The sequence below is a fragment of the Typopeltis vanoorti genome, chromosome 14, assembly GCF_054136105.1.
Source record: "Typopeltis vanoorti isolate ZY-2024b chromosome 14, IOZ_Tvanoo_1.0, whole genome shotgun sequence".
In the NCBI taxonomy this organism is placed as follows: domain Eukaryota; kingdom Metazoa; phylum Arthropoda; class Arachnida; order Uropygi; family Thelyphonidae; genus Typopeltis; species Typopeltis vanoorti.
The window spans coordinates 10,662,383-10,687,534 of NC_143562.1; the positions used below are offsets into that span (position 1 = coordinate 10,662,383).

Consider the following 25,152-nt stretch of genomic DNA (forward strand, 5'->3'; position numbering starts at 1 on the left):
TGTCTGTTCCGTTCGTTGTTAAGTCTTGTAGGCGGTGATGGGGGTTCAGTTGTGCAGGACCTGCCTTGTCCCTTTCTTCCACCAAGTGTAGACCGACAGTCGATATCTCCTTCGACAGGAGGAAGGCTACTGTCGAGCACAGGGAAGGGAACAAGAGAGGGCCTGGGAAACTATCAAATAGCCGAAAGCTTACCTGGGCGAGTGCTGATAAAAACACAGGCTGTAGAATCTTCAGGATCGTAGTCTTGAATCCGCTCAGCTAAATAATCCATTAGCAATCCAACAAACTTCGTCAATCACTTCCAATCAATCACCCAATCATTGACAAGATATCTTGTTTTCATTCGTATTTATCGAACCTGTGCAGCACATTCGGAATTGGCGATATCTCTTTGGTTAGAAAGAACTGAGATCGAACCCCCCCTTCAAGGAAGTGGAGAACTTTCATGAGGGCTTTTCAACTGAAAGTTAATTGGTCAGTTTATAGGGACTTGACACAGCTTTTCATTCAGAAAGTAGGCGAATCGGCCAGAAGAACGCAGGCGCCATTAACAAATAAAACTTCATGGGCTGTAATTCCAAACGAAAACAATATATATATATTTTTATTTTACTAAGCGTAAAAGTTTGTGCGTGAAATACCGTCAGACTGCAATCGGCTTTTCATTCATAAAAAATAGGTCAAAAGAAGTTTGTCAGTACACAACGTACTGACAAACTTACAGGGGTGATCCAAATGAACTACGGATCACTCCTGTAATTGCACGTGTTTGTGCAGACTAGAATTTTCTTGCTTGAAGAGTGATGAATGACTGGAACAGAGTGCCAGATATAGTTGTGAGTGTTAAATCTTGAATAAAAGGGATTTTAGTAATATAATAACTTTTATTCAGATTTTATAAGTATACTAAATGTTGCTAAAATACTTTTATATCAATGAATAAACTTGGTATAATTGTAATAGAAATGTTTTTCTTTGAATTATGAATAATGTATTATAAATAGTTTTTATATGGTCCCGATGACCTTCGTTTTTGCCTACGTCATCGTGCACTGGGTACCGTAATTTTCTGCACCCGACATCCACGTCTATCGGTGCAGCCAAGCGCCGTGGTTGGCGTTTGCCAACCACGGCGCTTGGCCGCACGAAGGAAGACTTGGTTTCGAGTCTAGTCGGCGACTAGAGGAAATTTTTCTAAGCCTTTTTTCGACCGGTTCCCGAGTTAGTCGATCTCTGGCACGGGCAAGCAGGTTTTTCCTCCCGGAAACTCGGGTTTTTCGTCCTGTAATCTCAAGAAAATCGACCGTAGAACCCACATTATTTCAGACATTAAGTATATTGTGTTAGGGTTAGGGACCACGAGATGGCGGCACATTTGAGCCGTCTCTCTTCACTGTGTACCGCTTAATTAGTGATAGCCTTGGGCCATCTATCTCTGATTGGCACCAGTGGAGATTGAACTGCCCACTCAGTCTCCAAAAAGATAGATAGGGCTAAATGGCCTCGCCTACTCCCCGTATACGGGAATAAAAAGGCGTTAGCTGATTTTTTTAAATAGTTTTGCGTAAGCACAAAGGAGATTGTATTGTGTCTGAGTATGCCATAGTGAACAAAAAAATTCCAGACAGGATTAAGAAGATTAAGTCATGACCTGAGGCTACTGTACACGTGCAGCGCGAATTACACGGGGGGGGGGTGTCCCATCTAATTGCACCGATAGACGTGGATGTCGGGTGCAGAAAATTACGGTACCCAGTGCACGATGACGTAAGCAAAAACGAAGGTCATCGGGACCATATAAATAGCAGTTCGCAAAGTCGAAACGAGGTCTTGTCTTGCCTTTTTCTTGGGGTACGAGTTCAAGTCGATCCGGTCCCGGGTCACGTGGGGTTCCGACTTGAAGTTACGATGTACACTACGACAGCGGAGTTTTGCTAATATCGTCGAAGATAATTGGTAATCGCCATCGGAGACCTTCGTTCCAGATACAAAATGCCGAGAAAGCTACGTGACTAAGATAAACGGTTTTAGAAGAAATTAGATGTCGAGTTGTCATGCCGCTAAGATCCAAATGTTCGCCGATATTAGCAGGAGATCTCACGAAATCCTGGAGATGATATCGAAGTGCAGTACTAAAGTCGGACGGTAATAGAAGGAAGTAATTTCAGGGATCATTCAGAAAAAGACCAGACATCTGTTCAAAGTAAGATTTTTTCTTTGTTTAGCTAGAAATAAGAAGATTGTGAGTGATTGATTTAAGGGACTTGTTTTGTAGTGATACTTGAGGACTTTAGGCCTCAAATATCACTATAAATTTCTATTTTCAATGCACTACTCATTAATTCGAATCTGTGTGAACCTTAAAAATAGATATTGTCACGACTGCATAACAGGAAATTTAAGTTGATAGATTTCTTAGAATTGAGAGAGAAAAGTTCTGTGTGGTTTACTGTGTGTTATTCTTTGGAGGAAGATTCACCTCCCACCCACGAATTTGGTGGCGCAGCTAGAAACTAAATAAATTTCTTTCCAATGGACACATCACACCTAAATAAGGAACACGATGGCCAATAGTTATGGATGTCATGAAAAGCACAGATTAAATTCATTTCGGCCAAAAACAAGGATGGAGTCCGCATCCAGCCAGAAAAGGCATCAGATTACTACAAACGCATTAAGCACCTGGAAGTCATTGAAATCCCATACCACACCGAGCTAAAGAGCGAGAAAAACCTAAAAGTATTACTGATTGGACTCATGATATCAGTAACAACAGAACGAAGGCCTAGTACCCATAAGTCTCCCGCATGTACAGAGCCGACAAATTTCTCATGCAAATAGTCCTCGTGGAAACAGGGGCACGCCAGTAGTGTCCAGCGCCTGTGTACAAAATTTTGGTTGGCGCCCCTGTTCCCCCCTCCAATTTAAAAAAAATCACTTTAAAAAAAACGGTCGGTTTTTTTTAAGTATTTCCTCCTCTTTGGTGCCTTTACTATCCTGGTGCCTGTGTGCGTCGCACACATTGCACATATGGCCGGCGCGCCCCAGCGTGGAAATCAGCAAGTAACAGCGAGAGATCTACGATGTAAAAACTGTTTGCAACCCCTTAATTAAAACTGAACCCCTCAGAAGGAAAGCATCGCCAGACCAATGCAAATATAAGGCCAAGCACAAAAACTCTGCGGGGTGGAGAAAAGCACCCAAAATACACCTGCTCTAAACGACGAACCACACCCGCAAAATAAGCCAACCGTTTCGGCCCGCATTCGACGAACTATAAAGAATGCACACACACACACCACCCGACCAACCTGAAGAAGAAGACAAGAGAGGTGAAAGCTCCATGAGCACCGAAGCAAACAACCTGATCCAGGCAACAGCGCCCAGATCCTACGCCGCGCGGCAGTCACCGAAAAAGCTAAGACACCCAAACCCATTGTAACATTCAAAACACCGCCGCCAAATTAGCACGCCCGCAGAAATAAATGTAATAATGTAATAAATGTTAACATCATTGAACATAACCAACCCCAGCCAAAACGCCACAAACAGATTTAAGAAGAACACACAAATTATCTTCTCAATGTTCATTGATGAATAACATCAGTCACATCCTTCCAGATAGTATACTAGAATGTTAATGGCCTCATCAACAAAACCTGTGAGCTCCAAAAATTCGCGAACGTTTCAGAAATGACATCCTACTACTCAACAAAGCCCACCTTTTCCCCCATGATAACCCCAAACTCAGTTATTACATCATCTTCAAAAATGACAGACCTAATGCCAGAGGTGAGGGCACAGCTATCTTCATAAAAAAAAAAAGAAGATTCGGGAAAACGAAATCAAGCGGCCAACAACCACATACCCAGAAGCATCAGGAATAGAAATCCATACCAACAAAGAAGACAGTCTGAAGCTCTACTCAGTATATATAATCCCCTGCAAGCATCTCCTGACCTCGGGCCTCTATCAACTCCTTTATACCAATGAAGCAGTGATCGTAGCAGAAGACCTGAACGCGAAACATTCATCATGGAATAGCAAAAGACAAACGTAATGGCAGAACCCTTAACAACTTTGTCACCTCGAGAAACAGTTATCGCAGCCCCAATCGAACCAACGCACTCTGCCGTCTCGATATAATCAAGACGGCCGAATATGACCAGGTTACAGAAACACCTCATACCAAGTCCAGTTACTAGCAGACAACGACCTCAGTTCCAACCACAACGCAGTACTACTAAATCTCACTGTCCACTCAGAACCGTATAAACTATGCAAAGATAAACGTAGCTCTCTGCACCCTTCTAAGTTTCGTACCCAAAATCACCACCCCCAAAGAAATCGACGCAACAATCACAAACTAAGAAAATCAAATATGCACAAGACTGGCAGCAGTCGCAATCCAAGCAAATGTCAACAGCTCCCAGATCAAATTTTAAACTTAATCCGCTCTAAACACAAAATCAGACACCGCTATTACAAACCCTTATCCACTAGGATCGCCAAGAGCTCAATAAAGCAACTAACCTTGTCTACTACCCACTCAAAGACTACAGAGACCAGCAATGAGAAGAAAACCGAGCTACCTAAAAATCAGAAGACCAATGGAAGCACTGCAAAGTCCTCCACCGGACTCCTCCAACACCTAAACAATACATGGAGAAAGGCATCGTCTACCGAGACGACGATAAAGCGGAATCCTTTTCCGATGCTCTAGAGCTACAGTGCAGTCTGAACTACACGCACACAGAACTACCATTCATCAAAAAAATTCACCAGCACATTCAAATCACACTCTGCCAATCTAGCCTCCACAAGGAAATCTGTCACACCTCACAAAAAGAAGTATACGGTGTTCTCAGAAAACTCAACAGCAAAAAAACCCCAGGACCTGACAAACTTTCCATCGGTCATAAAGGCACTTCCTCACAAAACTATAAAGCAACTGAGACTCGGCTACTTCCACCAGAACTACTGACACATCGGCCTCCTGTCATGCTTAAGGCAAATAGCCTAAAAATATAATCCTCACCAGATTACAAGACGCATCAATCAAATTCAAAATCATACGAGACGAGCAATTCGGATTCCACACCAACCATTGCACAGCCCAAGAAATTTACAGGATAACCAAGTATATCACTGTCGGATTTAAGTGGAGACAACACACACACACAGGCGCTGTTTTTCTCGACATTCCAACGGCTTCATCTATAAACTGCTGGCTGCCAACTTCCCAACATATTATGCTCATCAGATCCTGTCTAAAAGACAGAAAACTTCAAGTCAAACTACAAGGACTCAAATCCACTGAGCGAAGAATCACACCGGCAGTTCCACAAGGTTACCTGTTGTCGCTCCCTACTATTCAACATCAACATAGTTGGAGTTCCAAGCACAGCTTCAACTATAACGGCGTTCTACGACAACGAGGCATAATAGCCAGATCGCACCTAGAACCCAGCGGCTACAAAAGCAGCAACAAATCTAGAGAAATGGTTGCAAAAATGGAGAATCGACGTCAGCGCCGATAAGAGCTCTGCAATCCTTTTCACAAGAAGGAAAGCAACCAACTAAGGTGCAAAACAGTGCTTAACCTTGCCATTCCATGGTAATCTAGTATTAAATCAGCCAGAAAAAGCTATAGCACAACTGCACTTACAGATCAACCAACATACCAAAGTCAGCACCAAAAACAAACTATGTAATACAAAGCGGTCATCAGACCCATCTTAACTTACGTTCGCTAGCTTGGAGCAGAGCCGGATTTAGATTTGCTGATGCCCTAAGCTATACAAAACTCAGAGGCCCCCTACTGTTTTAAATTACATCAGCTGGTCTTTTTGTTTTTTAATTTGAGGCCCCGGCAGATTGCGAGGCCCTAAGCTGTAGCTTTTTTAGCTTATACGCAAATCCGGCACTGGCTTGGAGTCACACTTCCCCCACCAACGTCCAACATCGTTCCTCCGCATGATATTGGAGTCGCCGTGGTTCGTTAAGAACGTCCAATTCCACCAGAAGGCGATCACGCCAGATATCTCCGCATACTTCAAATATCTCACAAAGCAACCGCCTTCAAATATCCTAAAGAGGCGACCTCTAACTCCAACCAGCTCATTGAATAAGCTTCAAACTATAGCGAGCACGACATGGAAACACAAAGCCTCAAAAGCAGCTCTGTTCGTCGACGCATGGCAACCTCACAGTCCACACCAGGAAAGACAGGCGCTCATTAATCCCTGTGTTGACTGTGAGATTGCGTATGCGTCGACGAGCAGAGCTGCTTTTTGGGGGTTTGTAAATACCACAACATTCCATTCACATTGACATATTTTAATTTACATCGCTTTGTGCAGATTTTCTTAATTTACTTTTTATGGTGTAAAGACATCAAAGATCATAATGCGCTAGGACACAGGTCACAGCAGTACATGTGTGACAATCACAAACATCCATGCCCTTGACGGGATTCGAACCCGCAGCCTCTTGGCTGGAGAGCGGATACGCTAACCACTCGGCCAACCAGGACCAGGACTAACCACTCGGCCAGCACTTTGTGCAGAAAACCGCTGGTCCGAGAATACAAACAATTCGCTTTCTGTTAAGTCGTGGCTACCAGTCCTATTAAGAACTTTTGTAAATGATTACATAGGCAAAGTGGATACTGGATTGAACATTATTCAAAGCCAAATGCTTATAGAAAGTATGAAAGTTTCGTAAGTTGACCTGAGAGCTTACAGTAATATAATCCTCGGTATCCCTGACTTGCATTAGCATGTGCTGCTTAAAAAACATGCCCAAGCGTTCATATATTCGCTTTTTATTAGTGCATTTGATAAAGGTGTCACTGGCCTGTTGCCAAACTGATTGGTTATCTTCAGAGACCAGACAGAAACCAACTTTCATAGTTTCTATAAACATTCGGCTTTGAAATAATGTTGGATCTAGTATCCACTTTGCCTATGTAATTTTCTATCGCCGAAATGAAGCCTTACGGCTCTTCCTTTAGTAATTATGTAAGTGAAACATATTTTAGCGCTGCCCTTTTTTAGAGGAAATTTGCGGATTTATTATTATTAGGGATTTATGTTTGTTACTGCTCTGAAAAATCTTTTATGAACTTTGACTAATCTCTTTATTTCTCTCTCTGTTTTGGTACTACATTTTTGATAAACACAAAAAGAAAACCACATGATTTAAACATTGTCTCGTTATTTGACCAGAATTGACGTTTTGGTTCTTATGTTTACGAAGGTGTTTGTTTTTCATGTTATGAATTTTTATCATGCAGTTATTATTATTATGTGACACCTCCAAGGAGAGTGTGCCAACAGCATCGAACGATTGAAAAACCCTTCCAACTACTAACCGCGCTCAAACTTGCTTAACTTTTTGCGTGAACCATTAGTAGGAGAGACTCTACCAATCGACCAACCTTTGCTGGTTATCGCGTTTTTAGTTGGTTGTGTTTCTTGAACTGCGTTTGTACTACCGTAGTGCATGTTTTATTGTCTGTAGGGGTGGTATGAAAAAATAAATAAAATTTATCTAGTGGAGGATTTAGATTTGAAGGAGATGTATGTGGATTTCAGTAGCTTCCTGCTTACTAAGGTGTATATATTTGTTTAAATCTCAGGAATCCGACTGTGTATTTTTAGCATGAACGTGTTGTTGTTATTATTATTATTATTATTATTATTATTATTATTATTATTAAGAGACCTCCAGGGAGTAAGGAACTCATTGAGGAATATGCCAAGACATTTCACATGTCTGCAAATGTGAAATACCTGCCTCTTGCACTCTGTTTCCCTCATTTGCACTACTCGCTTCTCCATTCATAAACACTCCTTTGAGCCCTCCTGCCTTATCCTTCTGCCCTTCCACGTTGCTTCTACTCTCGCTTTCAGTAACAGCTTCTCCAGATTTTTGTCTGTGGGTCAGTCCTCCATGGAGTGAAAGATTATCATGGCAGGTACACACTATTCACACACAAAACTCATCAAACCATGCCTTGAACACATTCAGTGTTCGCATTCACCATACTCATCAGGTAGGGAAAAGATCAGTGGTACTTGGGCACTGGAAAAGAACACTTAGTAACTTCAGTGAAAGAAGGCATTATGGAGTCAGTAATCAATTATATGAGGATTATAAAGAGAAGGCTAGGAAATTGACACAGTAAGCAAAACTACAGTATATGAGTAGCAGTTAGTCAGTCAGGCTAAGAGAAATCTTGGGTATTCGTTTCATTTTTTTTTTAGAATTATTCTTACGGGCAACTCCAAGGAGACTCGTTGAAGGAGGCCCTAAACATCATGTCAAGACCTAGCCAACATTTGTGCAGTATCTATCATACTTTTCTTTGAACTCATTCACAGTCATGGCACCCACAACAGACTTTGGCAACCTATTCCACTTATTCAATACTCTTCAAGCAAAAAACCTAGTTCTAACACCCTTGCTAATTGCATTCTTGCTCGGTTTCCATCGATGGCCCCCTAGTTCTCCCACCAGTACACCTGTTCTGAAAAATATCCTCTCAATTAATCTTGTAAAAACCTCTCAGTAATTTGTATGCCTCAATCACATCCCACTTTTCCACCTATTAACCAATTTCTGTAACTCGCAAATCTTCCTTCTGTTCTTGTAAAGTTCATTCGATAGACCTGCTACCATCTTGGTTACTCACCTTTGGATCCGTTCTACCTCCTCCTCCACCAAGAAACTCTGGTGCTTATCTGCATGCAGTAGTCAAGATGGGGTCTTATCAAGGCTCGTTAAAGAGGAACAATAACTTGCTTGTCTCTGCTCATCAAAGTATTCTTCAGTAACCAAGCGATCTGATGAGTTGCTTTAGCCACTTTTGCTATGTGCTCCCTAAACTGTAACTCCCTATCCACCAACACTCCTAAGTCTCTGGCTTTATCAGTTTCCTGGAGTACAGTTCCACCAATGTGGTATACAGCTGGTAATCTTTTTACCCCAAAATGCAACATTGCCACATTAATCTGATATCCATTCTCCTTTGCCCAGTCTGCCAATCTATTCAAATCATCCTGCAAAATTTTGGCATCACTGTACTAACTATTGCTCTACCCATCTCTGCATCATCAGCAAATAACCAAACAGTTCCTCTCAGATCCTTTCCTATATCGTTAATGAACAAATTAAACAGTAGTGGTCCAAGAACAGAATCCTGCGGCACACCACTAGTCACAGGCCTTCTTTTGGAGTCTACTCCTGAATAAACTACTCTCTGATATCTCTTCATCAACCACCCTCCTATCCATCTCACCCAACCCTATATCCATCCCCATGTGCTGCAGTTTATTTACTGATTAGAATTCCATGTGGTATCCTGATATGTAGCCAGTAGGAAAAAGAATGACACTTAGGAAATATAGTAAAAGTAGTATATTATGAGCAGCACTTAGTGAAGCCAAAAGAAATCCCAGGTAGTTCTTTTCTGAGATTTATTATTCCAAAAAAATAGCAATTACAGGAGATACTATTGGAAGTTTTTAATGATTTTTTAATTTTTCAAGGTTTTTCATCATGGTGAATAACTTTAAGTGGGTACAGATGATGATGGATTGCAAAATAGCAGCCAGTGAACAGGAGAGACGAGGAATTAAGTAAAACTATTAATAAGGCAATCAAGATTGATCACATATGCTTTATGTGATTATCCCCAGAGAATTAATAAACCCTTGACATGCTTGTTTAATAAGAGCTTTGGGAGTGTCCCAATTGAATGAAGGAAGGTAAAATTATTCTACTGCACAAAAGGGGTGATAAGATGTTCCAAATTATGGGGAGGATTACAATTACAGTGTGAGAGAGATTGAAGAGGGCTAGGATATAGCATGGATAGCAGCAGGATTCTCCTTCGTATTTTTTAAGGGAAGGTCAGCAGTTTGCTTACATATTACAACAGGGTGACAGATATATCAGACAAGGCATGTGCATATGCAGTAAGTAGATCTAGACTATACTTACCTAGATATATAAGTATAGAGCCTCCTTAACTCAGTCGTTTTAGATGAAACCCTTTGGTCAAAAAGACCTGGGTTTGATTCCTGTCCAAGACATGAGAAACCTTTATCTGGTCTCTTTCGGCTAAAGGTGACTTTGCCAGTCTCATACGGGTGTTTGTGGGGGGGGGGGGGTTCACCCAGAAACTCGGGTTTTTCATGCCCCAGAACAGGCAAACTGGCTCCATGAACACACACATCTACAGACGTAGGACACACCGGGAGGCATAGGGATAACAACTTTTCCTCGAGGCGGTAGCGATTTCAAATTGTAATAGGCCATGCTTAATATGAAAGTATCAGGCCACTAGGCCTAATGATGTAGGAAGAGATATATAAATATACCTAAAAGACACATTAAATTGCCACATTAAATTAAGTATTTATATTAGGGAGGATGGAACTGGATAATAGCTTTATGGAGGAACAGTATCCTGGAAGAGAAAATTCATTAGGCTACCACAAGTCTGTTTGAAGGCCAGTATTGTTTAAACTGGAGTGGTTTTAATGATGGCATGCAATGGTTTTGCAGTTAATGCAAAAAAAGAAATCCTCAGTCTTGCTATACTGAGCAAGACTGGAGATTTCTGCAGACTATCGGTGTGAGCAGATGAGTGATAAAGAAGATATTGACATAAATGCAATAAAGAGATTGCAGTTCCACTGTACACGATCTTACCACATTTAGGTTTTCTGTATTCAGTTTGGTCACCTGGTTTTTGAGTAGATGAAGAGATTTTGTAAAAGGTCCAGAGTATCAATGTCAATAGATTTTTAGGAATGATGACATGAAGAAATGAAGAGATGCAAAGCTTGGTGAATAGGCTGAGATGATATGATATGAGATTTTATATATATATATATTCACTCACCCAGTCCTATGAAACAAATCACAGAATATTCTTAGATGCTATTCTGAATTCAAAAGAAGGATTGTGGAAACTAAGGAAATCATCCTCAATCCAATGCATTTCAACACTAACCTCAGCTATAACCCCCAGGAGTCCAAAGACTCATTGAGGAATGAGTCTTTGGACTCCTGTAGGTGTCATGTAATAATAATAATAATAATAATTTCTTGGATTGTCACTATGCTGCTATCCAAACTTTGGCGTTCACAAGATTGTGAACGCATGTACATGCCCAGCGATGCAGTGGTACAAGGAACGTCTTCAAATGTCAATAATATGTTGACATTCTAATTTATAGCTATTCTCTCACAATGTTTGTTTGTATTTCTCTCTTTTTCATGTAATGAACCAGATGCAGTCTTATGAGAAGGCCAAATTAGTTGTGCACTTTATTTAAATAAAATATTATGTTGCTATTTTTTTTTTTTTTTCTTGGCTTCCAGTCATTTAATCTACATCAAGTATATAGTGGTTTGTATCAGATTAACTAACAAAAGAAATTTTTTTTATAGAATGGAGAGAGAGAGAGACGGGAGAAGATTACAGGCAAACCTTGGGATTTTTTTAGAACAAAGGTTTTGTTTGGGAAATGATGGATGAGTAGAATTCATTTGCCTGAGTGTGTGTGAAACAGGAAAAGATTAAAGCGTATATTGATAGCATTGTTTGATAATGAGTACCTTCCACATTGAGCATTTTGATTACATGAATGTCTGATTATAATAGATACTTTTATTTGTTAATTTCATAAAGTCATTGATATATAATAATAACAAATATCTTTCCTGGTGATTATTCTCTTTCTGCACTATTGTTAATTGCACAAATATTAATGATTTTGTTTCCTTTTCAGCTCACCGAGTTACCTACAGGTGAATTGCACCTCGCTGTGTTATATTAATTCTGAATATTTCTCACGAACTGTGGAAGTTTCTAATTTATAGATGGCCTAAAATGAAAAAAGTAATACTGAGCAATGTTTTACAAGTGATGTATTTGTAAATTTAGTTTTCTGATTTGAGAATAGAAAATAAGATACAGCATTTTAGATTCTTAAGGAAATTCACGGAAATCTTTGGAAGCTATGAATCAACCTTCATTACTTTCCAGAAGAGAGAAATGTTTTATATGTGAAACTTGTGGCAGATCTTTCTTACAGCTTCATGTTCTTAAAAATCACACAAGATTACACACTAATGAAAAACTTTTTACTTGTGAAGTTTGTGGAAAATCATTTGCCTTCTCTCATCATCTTAAAACACACACAAGAGTTCACACCAACGAAAAATCTTACATCTGTGAAATTTGTGGGAAAACATTTTCAAATGGTTCCGATCTTAACAGCCATGCAAGAGTTCATACAGATGTAAAAGCTTTTATCTGTGAAGCATGTGGAAAATCGTTTAAATTCTCTCATCATCTTAAAATACACACAAGAGTTCACACTGATGAGAAGCCTTACATCTGTGAAATTTGTGGAAAAACATTTTCAGATAGTTCAAATCTCAACAGCCATACAAGGGTTCATAGTAATGTGAAATCATTTATTTGTGAAACTTGTGGAAAATCATTTACATTATCTCATCATCTTACAAGACACACAAGAGTTCATACTAATGAGAAACCTCTTGCATGTGAAATCTGCTTTAAATCATTTGCACGTTCTGGAGATCTTAAAAGACATAAAAGAGTTCATACTAAAGAGAAACCTTTTATCTGTGAAACATGTGGTAAATCATTTTCATTGTCTCATCATCTTACAAGGCACACATCAGTTCACATTAATGAGAAATTTCTTACTTATGAAACTTGATTTAAATTATGTATTCTGATGATCTTTGTCAGGCCCAACAGTTCATATAAATGAGAAAGCTGTTATCTGTAATGCTTGTAGCAAATCATTTTCAAACAAGCTTTGAAAATGATTTGCTGCATTAAAATGCATAGAAGAGTTCATGCTGATGAGATACTTTTTTTACTTATGAAAATTTTGGGAAATTCACAGATATTGGAAGCTTTAGCAGATGAAAAGAATTCACACTAATACAAAACCTTATACTTGTGAAACTACAGGGTGTTTCAATAAAGTACCCCTATCTGTAGAGAGAAGCAGTAGATGAAATACCCGCACTAAGTGGGTATGCTAACCAGATCGTGGGGAACAGATTTTGAAATTAAAAACATTAATTCAAAAAAATGACTGATAGGAGAAATGTGGCACTGTGATCAATAGAAAATTACATTAATGTGAACCAGGTAGTATATAATTCTGAAATCATTCAGAATCAATGACAAGCCAAGTTATTCAGTGCTTATTTTGCACATTTCATAAAATAATGTGATACAAAAAAAAACATATTACATACAGTTGACATTCTGCAAGGAGCTGTCGAGGAGATTGGATGATCAATGGTGATGTTCAATTTGTTGGTCTTTCTGCATGACTATCAGCTGATCTTGCCATACAATATTATCTACAGCAGAATGCAACTGATCTGTTAAAAGATTTTGATTGTGATGTGCAATTTTCTTTTTCAAATCTGCCAGATGAAGAACTTTGCCCCAATACATCATGCTTTTGAAGTAACCCCAAAGCCAAATGTCACAGTGGTTAAGGTCTGGTGAATGTAGTGGCCATTTCATAGAAAATGAGCAATTAAAGGTTGGTCGATTGGTAGAGTCACTGCTGCTAATGGCTCACAAAAAGTTAAGCGCATTTGAGTGCGGTTAGTAGTTGGAAGGAGATCAATTGTTCGATGCTGTCTGCACACTCTCCCTCGATGAGTCTTTGGACTCCCTGGAAGTGTAACATAATAATAATAATAATTATTCTATTCTCTGTAAAATGTTGATGCAATGATTGTTGAACTTCATGTCCTATGTAGGAAGGTGCTCTTTCTTGCATCATCACTGTTGCTGTTCAGGCACCTTGTTTGCTACAGTTGTAGAATGATGAAACTGCTCAGCGTGTCCTGATAACTTGCAGATATGACTATCACTGGTCCAGTTTATACCACCTTACAGCTTGCATGGTATGCAAAATTCCCCATCTTTTCTCTCTGACAGTACCATATTTCCCTTGTCAGTCTTTTTTTTTTTTTTGGACTAGTTATTTTTTATTGTCAAAATCTCCCATTATCTGGTTAGGATACCCAGATAATTGCTCTCACCAAGTTTCAGAGCATTTTGTCTACTGGTCCTCTTTGGGGATGTTTCAAATTAAACTACCCTTGCTCTAAATAGGGGCACTATAATTTGAAATACCCTGTATGTTATATTATTGTAATTGCCTGTATTCTCCAGCCAGTTTGCTATGTATAGAAATAACAATGCAAGTTTCTGAAATGAAAAGATATAATAAAGTTCCTAATGTCTTAGATGATGGATTCCAACTTGGATTTTTATAGCCAAAGAGAAAATGTTGCATTATCTTCATGACTGCAACAGAAATGCAAGAAACTTATGGAAAATCATTCATTTTTACAAACTTGTAGTCATAACATGATTTTATCGAGAAATCATCCCCCCCCCCCTCTAAATTGTTGAATTTATATTTGTTTTTTGTTATAAGTGCCCACAATATTAGACTATTTGTATTGAACACACTTCTTCCATAACTCAGTGACAATGATGCCCTTTGGTGAAAGACTGTTCAAATCCTGTCTGGCGAATGTTTATAAGTGCTTTTTGAACTACAGGTAAGTCAGCCTGTTTCATATGGGAGTGAAAGTTGTTCTTTTCCAGAAAAAAAAAAAGCAGTTTTTTCATTCCAGAAGACAGATGGACTAGCCAGAGAACAAATAACAGATGTAGCAGACTGTGCTGCTGAGATAAACCACCCTCTGTTAGCATTAATTAAGTTCCTGTGCAGCTGAATTACTTAGCAGGAAAGCTTTAATGCAGTATGATGCGACTTGTGATTATTAAATAAAAGTCCTTACAGATGATGAATATTTACTTTCTTGCAGTTGTTGGATCCCTTTATGTGCAACCTCCTGTGGGTAATCATTGTACAATTGACTTTATCTTGCATATTGCAGAATTTTACTTGATCTGAAATAAATAATAAGCCTGGAAAAAAATGCCATTCTTCTTTTGAGGAACTTTAAATGCACCTCTTTTTCAAAATAAATTACTGTGATATAATCAGGTCAGATGGCTGTTCTGAGTTTTTATGAAAAAAAGCTATCTCATTTTATACTTTGGCTGATTTTGTGTGTGTGTTTCTTAAGTTTAGCTATTTATTGTTACTATTTCAGTGTTATATGTTATATAATCAGTTTTGTTGTATCATATGCATTAGTGTCATGTCCACAAGGAATGAGGATTAATTATGGATGTTGAAATAAGGCAATTGATGTGAGTCATTAGCCTCTATATGCAAATAGCTTAGTCATGAAGTTACTTCACATGCAAACTTTGTTTTCTTACACTTGGATAAAGGATTAAAGGCGAATATAATTTCTTGTCATCTTTAATTTATATTAATCATGGATATGTTGTGAAATATAGAAGTGTTATATAAATTCCTTCAAAGTTCATCCTACCACCTGTTCACTTAAAAATAGTCTTTACCAGTTCTTACTGTTTTTCCCCCCTTCTTTATTTTGCAGTTCTGGATGCTATTGAAATTATTAAATAAAGTAATTCGACTATAGGAGATCCCCTTTTAGCTTTCTCTAATTCTGAATATTTCATGCATGCAGCTTAAAGAAAAAATAAATAAACTTTGAAAAATAAATATTAAGTTGAATTGATGGATCACTATTAAAAAAAAAAAATTAGCATTTAATATAATATAAGTGTGTCTGTGTGAATTCCAATTGTGAAATGTAAACCTATAGTACATCAGTACTTAAAGATGGATTAAGGATTTAGATGATAATTCAGAAACCTGCTCTAGAGACCAGACATAGAACATTTTCAAGCCACTTCATGCCTCTGGTAAGCAGGATGTTGGTTTTACACCTACAGAGAATTGGATCATTAGATGATCCAAATTAAAACTGACAACTACTATGTTCTTAGGAAGTTGTCAAAATGGAGTCAAAATTTTTGACTCCATGGAGGCCTGAATAATAATAATAATAATACTATAGTAGCAAATATTTCCATTAGCAAAATCAATTCTACAAGTTCAAAATAATGATCCAAGTCTTGTAATTCTTTCTTCAAAAACTAGCAGTAGTAGTTTATCTGTAAAAGAAAATTGCCATCAGCTCAGAAATACTAAACATATTTGAAAACAAATATTGAATTTAGTCTCTTAGGTGTTTTATTTTATGTAAGGCTACTTTTCACTCCGATAATAAAAGAATTCTTTAAATCTGGTTAGGGAAAATTATAACATTTTGCTAAATAAATTAATAATTTCTCGTATCCACCCATTCATATTCAAAATCTGATGGGTCTTATTAAAATAAATGAAGGATGAATTCTTAAACATCATAAATGTTAACCAGGAAGAAATAAACAATAAAATTTAAAATTTCCAGCTGTTCATCTGTCCTTCCAGACTAAATCTGGGTGATTCCACTGTCTCACACACACACAGATCATCATCATCATACCAAGCCTTACATTCACTGTGTCTGCACTCACCAGACTCTCAGACAATGTATTCCAACGAACCACAACTCTTCCTCCCATACATAAAACCTACTGACTAGCCTGCTCACACCTTCCCTATATAGCTTCCACAAATGGCCTCATGTTTTCTTCCCCCACCATTCTATGAAAACCTTATCCACATTGATCTAGTAATAACCCTTGACTAGCTTATATGTCTCAACATAACCGCTTCTCCCTCCTCCTATCCAACAGACTTGCAAATTGCATCCCTTCAATCTTTCCTCATACTCAACATTTCAGGGACCAGTAACCACCTTAGTCCGTCGTTCCTTGACTCTTTCCAATATCTCTTCATTCTTTTGAAAAGTGAACAAATCTGTGCATAATAGTTCATTATATGTGGTCTCATCAAGCCTTACACAACAATAGAATTAGAATATCCTTACTACTACATGCCAGTCTCCTGCTCCTCATTGCCATATCAGCACTGTTGTCCTTACAATTTTAAAAATGCATCCCAAAAACTTCAGGTCCTTGCACCCCCCCCCCCAGATTCTTCATCTCCTCCAACTCTGAGATCTATGAACCAATTGTCTACATTCTCTACATGTCTTTACATTCTGTCTATGCTTCCTGAATTTTAGGACCTCACATTTTTCTACACTGAACTGGTTACCGCGCTGTCATTATCGGGCCAGTCTTTTCAATCCTCTTGAATTTCTGCAAACAACTGCATATCACCATTCAAACTGCACCCAATATTATTAATATGCAATTTAAACAGCATCTGCTCCAAAATAGACTCTTGCGGCACACCACCAATGACTTTCCTTTTCTAGGATATGCCCCCCCCCATGCACTTCTTGCTGATACCTATCAGACAAACAAATGGCAATTTAGCATACTAACCTACTGTCTGAGGAAGCTGAATGCTAAAATAAGTAAACAAAATGTTGCTGTTACCAACTCAATTCTGAATCCAAGTCCTGACTAGCTTCTTTAACCAAAACTGCACACTCACAGATTGTTCTATAATTCAACGCCTTAATCTTTTACCACCTCTCTTATGAAGGGGGAACAATTTTGGCCTCTTTCCACTCCTTTGGTACCTGTTTCAACCTAAGATTCATGTTAAAAACATATGTCAGTACTGTTAACTCCTCAGAATATTCTCTCAAAATGCATGGTGATATATCATCAACCTATAGTCTTATTCACATCCAGTTTACTCAATACCTCATGTACAGTACTTCTTGTTCACTTACGATCAGTACCTCCTCTCCCTTTACCAGTGCACTCAGGTTCTGCAAGATGAGCAACTAATAAATACATTTATTAGTTGCTTATTTAGTAGGAATGAAGCAGCATTGATCTCCTTTCCATTTAGCTCCTCATTCCATGATATAGCTGCCAGCTATCCTCTGAGTTTGTTATAATCACTAGTCACATAGTTCCACATATATTCCTTTCTCACAGAAGTGATATGGCTGGCCATGACCCAAGTGATCACTCCATGATCACTTTCACAAATTGGGGGAAGATTTGATACCGCCTTACAATAACATCCTTGGATGAGATAAACAAAGATCCTTGATCCTCGTGCACCCTCTGTTATGTACTGCCTAAGCTAGTTATTCCTCAAAATCTCAAGAAATTCGTTCTCTTTTCCATCAGATGCTGTCTCTTCATTCCAGTCTATACTACCATAACTAAAGTCACCCACAATGATTATCCTTTTCTTATTTGTCTATACATTTCTTCCTCACTGTCATTTATAGCAAAGTCTATAGAGGATAGTGAGAAGGAAATGTTAGCCAGGTCTACAGTAACACTCAACTAAATATTTCATCCTGCCCATCTCTACCTCACACCATACTTCCTCAAATCTGCTGCCACTGGTTGGGCCTTGTATCTCCACTTTCAATGGGCCCTCTGTTACCATCAACAGCACTCATCCTCCTTTTTAGTGCTGTCTGTCATCATGAAAAACATCATATTCTTCCTGTCAAGATATCTTCCTCATCCATCTATGTCTTATTCCAAATCAATTCAACAATCTTGTGCCCATTATTTTGGTTACTTTTTGGCATCTATATAAATATAATAACTCACTTCACAAATTTTAAAATTTATTTCTCGGTTTAGCCATATTCATATTCACATGAAAATGTGAATTTTCACAGAATGGCCTGGATGACCGAGTGGTTATCATATCCGCTCTCCAGCCAAAAGGCTGCGGGTTCGAATCCTGCTGTGGGCATGGATGTTTGTGATTATCTGTGAAAATACTAGTGGTGGTGGTGGTCGCCGGTAGATGGCGTTGGTGTAGTTGGTGGATTGAGTGGTGGAGTAGGTTCTCTCCCTCAGATGAGTCTGTACTCCCTGGAGGTGTTATGTAATAATAATAAAATTTAAATCTATTCAAAATAGACAACACAGTGAATTAAAACTGGGCTGCTAATTTGCAAGTGACACAATAAATAACCCTCCCTGTCAATTGTTAGCCCTGCCTTCTTTTGTGTGACATATTTCTGTAAAAGGGACTAGCATACCAGTGAACATTGTTGCTGCAAAAGGATATCTTCATAAATTGGAGGGAATGCCAGTTAGATCATGTGAAGTACCACCACCACTACCATGCTGCTTATTGGAGACTTAAGAGCCATGTTTGGTCTTCAGAATGGGAGTTCATTTCTATCTCCACCTTTCTTCATGCAATGTGAGTGTTCTCAAGCTTTTGAGCTTCTGAAGCATGTCACACACACTTAGAAACCCATAACCACCTCCATTTTCAGGTACAGTAGACAAAATGGTGCTGCAGATTAGATGCTAGATAGTGCACAAGCCAAATTCATCAGTAATGAATCAGGATGCTTCTCGGTCAGCTAACACAATCCTGCAGCTACATGCTGTGCCCAGGTCATGGCTGCAGGGGAAGTCCAAATAGTGGTATGTGGAAGGCACTGTCAAAGGTCACATTATGGAAGGAGACTGGTCACTATATGGATGTTATACCCAAGATTCTGTCTACTCTCTGTATATCCTTGCCCTATCAGATACGTCTCAAACCAAAATGAAATGTACAACAATTTTTTTTTGTTTCTCCCACTTACGAAAGGTTATTTTTCTAAACCGATAGTACATTTCTTTTTCTATTTTTTTTTATCAATTTTTATATTTTTTTTTATATTTTTCATTTATCTGTGAAAATAATCTCTATCGACCAAACATGGAGCTTTTTCAAGCCACTTCAGGCCTCCAATAAGGAGGGTGGTGGTCTCACACGAGGCAATAACATTCATCTTCCACCTAAAAATCACAAGCATCCCCACAGGAGGATTCAAACCTAAAACCTGTTGGTTGGAGAAAGTAACTGGACTCAGATGGGATAACAGCAATGTCATTGTAATTGAAATAAATTTATTTAAAAAACTAATTTCAACAAAAAAAGGCCAACCCCTACCTAAAGTTACACACAAAAGTCTGTATAGCCATCAGGAAATCACATTAGCATCCATAGTGCAAGAGTTCTAAGTTTGATTCTAGCCAACAAATAGAGAAATTTTATCTAAGCCTTTCTTTGACCTCAAGTTACTCTTTCTCTGGCACAGGCAAGCAGGTTTTTTCTTTAAGAAACTCAAGGAAATTGCCATAGTTCTTGCCCAATTTCAAACAATAACATAAAGTTAACCATATGGGCCACAGGATGGCAGCAGTTGTCTACCATACTCCTCCCCCAAATGCCAATTAGTAGTCCCCAATAGTGGATCAACTATTCCATCTCCATTAATTCTATTTCCATGCCATATCGTTTGGTGGAAAGCAGTGGTGTCCCATAAAGTGGTGCTGCCTATATAATTATAAAAAAAATTATTTTTTTCCTAATTATTAACCAGTTTATTAATAAATAAATATGTAGATTTATTTACTAATAAATTGTTTACTGATTAGGAAAAAAGATTTTTTTAAAATTATTTTGTATAGGCAGCATCCCCATTCAAAACTTCATAAGCTGCCACTGGTAGAAAGTGCTTTTGAATGGTTCACTCACTCTACAGGAGAATCAGTCCTGTATTTTTTCAGCCAGATGGGTTTATTGATATTGACTGAGTAAGAAAGCTTATCTGTTTGGCAGGAATTTAAAATGAAGTCAGTGATAACAGAACTCATACCACTTTATGAAAATGATATGGGGTTTTCAGTCAACAGAAATAAGTTATTTGCTTATAATAAAAATAGATATATTATTTTAACCATTCAGTGTGAGACAACCAACACTTACTGCAGACAGGAAGTTGCTTGTGAAAAAAAAATTAATACCAGTATGCCATAACCCTGAAAATTCAGTGCACATAAGAAAATAAGAAATGACAGCTCTTGCTTCACTTTTGAACTCTACTGCAATGTGACCACGTGTAATTTCTTCAAATCAAACTGAAAAAAGGTTATAGTTATAAAAAGTCCATATACAATACTAATAAAAAAAACCCTGCTAATGCCTCTATCTCTTACAGGAAGTAGGTTAGGCCTTATCTAACTTTTTTGAGACAGAGAGGGAAGTTAATTCTTCACTTGATGCCAATTAGATATAGCTAGCCCAAGACGATCACTTACAATATCTGTAAGTGATTGTCTTGACTAACAAATGACTAACAAGCTGCTGCAATCTCATGGTCACCCTAACAGTATATATTTATTGTATGAGATAGTGTGGGTTTTATGATCGATTTTCTTGAATTTACAGGCCTAAAAACTCAAGTTTCCCAGAGTTAAAATCTACTTTCCCCATTGCTAGAGATTGACTAACTCGGGAACTGGTCGAAGAAAGGCATTGAAAATGTTCCTCTTCTTGGCGACTAGATTTGAACCTAGGTCTTTCTTCAGGTGCTCAAGTACCATGGAGTGCAAAGCTACACCATATAGCTCTAAAAGTTCATCAAATCAATCAACTAACGCATTTTATTCCCTTATAGGGAGTAGGCGAGGCCTTTTAACCCTATCTAGCTTTTGGAGACTGAGTGGGCAGTTCAATCTCCACCAGTAGCCAATCAGAGATAGTTGACCCATGTCTATCAATAATTATAGGCAGCACTAATGAAGAGATGGCAAACAAGTGCTGCCATCTCTTGGTACCTAACCCTAAAGATATATTAGTATGAAATAATGTGGATTCTACAGTCAATTTTCTTGAATTTGCAGGATGAAAAACCCAAGTTCATGGTGAACAAAATCCACTTGCTCGTGCCAGAGATCGATTAACTTGGGAACTGGTGGATAATAAGCATAGAAAAAATTCCTCCAGTCAGCGACTAGACTTGAACTTAAGCCTACCTTCAGGCAGCATACTACTAATTATATCTCTTGTGGAAATTAAAGATATTGGCCATAAGAACAAGCAATTTACAGACAAAAAATACTGTTGTGGTGATGGGAGATAGATGGTGCTGATGGTAGTCATGTGTAGTGGGAGAATTAATCAGTAGGAGTGTGGTAGAGTACTCCTGTGATGAGCCCTTGGAGATATCACATTAGTAATAATAATAATAATATACATTTATCGTTAACTTATAAGAATGAACTTGGTGGGCTTTAATCAGTCTGATACATACAATCTTCTAAAATACTACTGTAGCTTCTGGTAATAATGAAGGATAAGTAAATCGTTCTTCATATTTAGGGCTAAGAGTGGATTTCTTCTTTTGAATTGTTCGTGAGTGAATCTTTGATATTATTATGGTTGTGTTTACGATTATTAGAAACACAATATATGAATGATGCTAAGTTTGCAAAAGAAAGTCTCACGAAAAAATAAAAAGTGCCAGAACTTTCCTGTGTCTTTTCAGCCAATTTATGAATTATTGTAGATCGCTCTTTGGTGCAGGCAAGTAGGTTTATACTTTCAGAGGAAACTTCAAGTTTAAATGCATCAAGTCAGAAAAATCAATAGTAGAATCCATGCTGTAGAAGGATAATTTAGCATAAGGAATGCTACATGAGAGATATCCCATGTATTGCCATGTCACTTTTGGCTTACTGACTAGAGATCACACTAATCTTCAAGTGATACACAAAGCTGGCAAGAAAATGCTGACCCATTTCCAACTTCTGAAGAGTTCCAATCTACTCCCATTCAGTTATAAGAAGGCTTAGAGCACTCATTGAGTTTTTATTTTAATAACTAGCTGTTCAGCGCCTTCAGTCATGAATATGTAAGTACTTCATTAAGAACATTACATAATATCCATATCATCAAAAAAACAATCGGTTAGCCTTTTATTCCCTCACGGGGGGGGGGTATGCAAGGCGATTTTAGCCCTGTGTAACTTTTGTAGATTAACGGGAAAGGTAAAACTAACAAACGTGTTATTGTCTGAATTAGTGTGCGCAATACAGTCGAGTATGCGGGAGAAAAAAAGCCAGTTGTCCCTGCCAGAGTTTGACTAATGCAGGAACTAGTCGAAAAAAAGGCTTACGAAAAGTTCCTCTACTCTGCGATTAGAATCGAACTTAATCCTTTCTACTAGCTGCCTTGTGCAGAAGGTGCAAACGTTACTTTTACTGAGCTATTTTACTGTCTTTCAATGTCTGGTGCTCAAGTCTACATGAATTGTGGACATTTTGCAATCATACATATAGTACTTTGAAAGACGTCAGCAGACACTATATGAGGAACACATAGCCATGGCTCCCATTTCAATAAGATGTAGGCGCTCCTTTCGCTGCGATGATTGCAGCTATCCTATGGGACATAATTTCCACAAGCATACGATAGCGATCAAAGGGAATTTTGGACCATTCTTGCTGCAAGCATCTAATGAGGTCCTGGATTGTTTTGGGGCAGATGGCCCTTGATCACCGACGTTCTAGTTCATCCCACGGATGTTTAATAGAGTTGAGATCATGGCTATGTTGAGGCCAGTCAAGTGTAGTGACGTTCGTGTCTAAAAATCGAATAAAGTACCTTTTCAAACAGCACTGGGCTTCCACTTAGTAGTACTGCAGTCAAACAAAGGATGATAAAATTATTTTTCATCTAAAGATTTATCCTCTAGTAATCCAACCACAACAAACAAATTCTTTCAGTTCCCAAGGCAGATAATCTTAAAATAGGAAACCAGGGTTTCTTCACAGAAATACTGACTCTTAACCCTAAGACATCGAAAACTCGACTGGTAATACAGTTGCGGATAACAATAATTGATAGGGCTTAGGATCATGAGATGGGCATTCACACCTATTCTTTCTTCTGTGTCTAGAATCATGAGTAGCCATAGACTGAACTTTCAGTGATCGGCAAGAGTAGAAATCAGTTGCTCCCAATTTCCAAAAGTAAGATCTGAAAGCGCTCTCCCTACTTCCTTCGAAAAATAAAAGGAATTATAGGATTTAATTATTTACATTTAAATAATTTCTCTCTAAAGCATTTCTTCCTTAAGGGATCAGAGAGAAATTTAGCCTAGGATTTGGAAATTGCTATGAACCCCATGTTTACCAGCTGATTGGTGCTTCCGATTTAAAAACTGTCTAGTTGCAAACGTTTGACTGGCAATTGCTGCCATCGCATGTTCCATACCCTAACTAATATTATTATCATAAATACGGTATTAATCTACTTATTTTTACATTATATAACTAGTATACCCAAGCAAGAACAGAAAATTTTAATTGATGGAATATGCTCATTCTCATTTAACCACATCGACGTCAATGTGGATAAAATACATCACTCCTCATACACTTCGCGTCTGTTATATATTTCCACGCAACATTAATGGTATTAAAATTTTAATATGCACTTTGTCTCCATCGTAACAGTATACACATCTGGCAGATTGGGTGGTTCTTCTTCTTATGGTGCCATCTTCTATCAAAGGTCAGCGATCATCTTGGCGAACAAACTACGTTCTTGCGTTGATCTGAGCAGTTGTATGCTGCTGTTTCCTGTCCACGTCTCGAGGTTGTCAAATCAAGATATTATTTTTTAGCTCTGGCTCGTTTGCCATCAGTTCTTCCTACCAAAATGGTTGGGTGGTTAATAGTTAGTAATTAGAAATATGTGACACTATAGCTATATTTTGTTTGTATAATAATGCTGGTTAATTAATTTATGCACGTTTTTTAATTTTTTTATGGAAATCGATACATAGCCCTCTCCCACTTCTCATAACAGTAGCTGAATGGCGAATATCATGATTTTGCTACATGACAAGTAATATTCCGGATTCCATTTATTTGTATCACAGAAATTTACCAATGTTTGTATGTCGTAGCCGGCCTGGTTGGCCGAGCGGTGTCTGCTCTCCAGCCAAGAGGCTGCGGGTTCGAATCCTGCCTTGGGCATGGATGTTTGTGATTGTCCTACTAACTCTCTGTGGAAAAGAAATCTGCGACCCTATCACTTATTCTAGCAGAAGACTTCGCTCCCAAACCCAGGTGAGGTACGCAAGTGACCATAAGGCGTCTTGGACGTCAAATGTGAAAATTACGTAGATAGGAGAGGAGTGGGTATGATACTAATGATGTCAATGATTTAGTCCAGTTAGGATGGAAAGCTACGATTGCAATTTATTAATAGTTTTCCATGAGAAAACTGCCCAATAAATTGGTAGTGTCTAACATGATCAAA

General features: G+C 38.3%; 1 protein-coding gene across 1 annotated transcript in view; it reads left to right on the forward strand.

The window, feature by feature from the left end:
• The first annotated feature begins 6,626 nt into the window (after positions 1 to 6,626).
• Positions 6,627 to 25,152, forward strand: part of LOC150099205 (uncharacterized) — a 44,162-nt gene continuing 25,636 nt past the window's right edge. The window contains exons 1-2 of the mRNA XM_090404280.1: positions 6,627 to 7,023; positions 11,809 to 12,766. Coding sequence (XP_090260406.1) covers positions 12,040 to 12,766 — 727 coding nt within the window. The 5' untranslated portion in view covers positions 6,627 to 7,023; positions 11,809 to 12,039. The remainder of the gene's footprint in view (positions 7,024 to 11,808; positions 12,767 to 25,152) is intronic.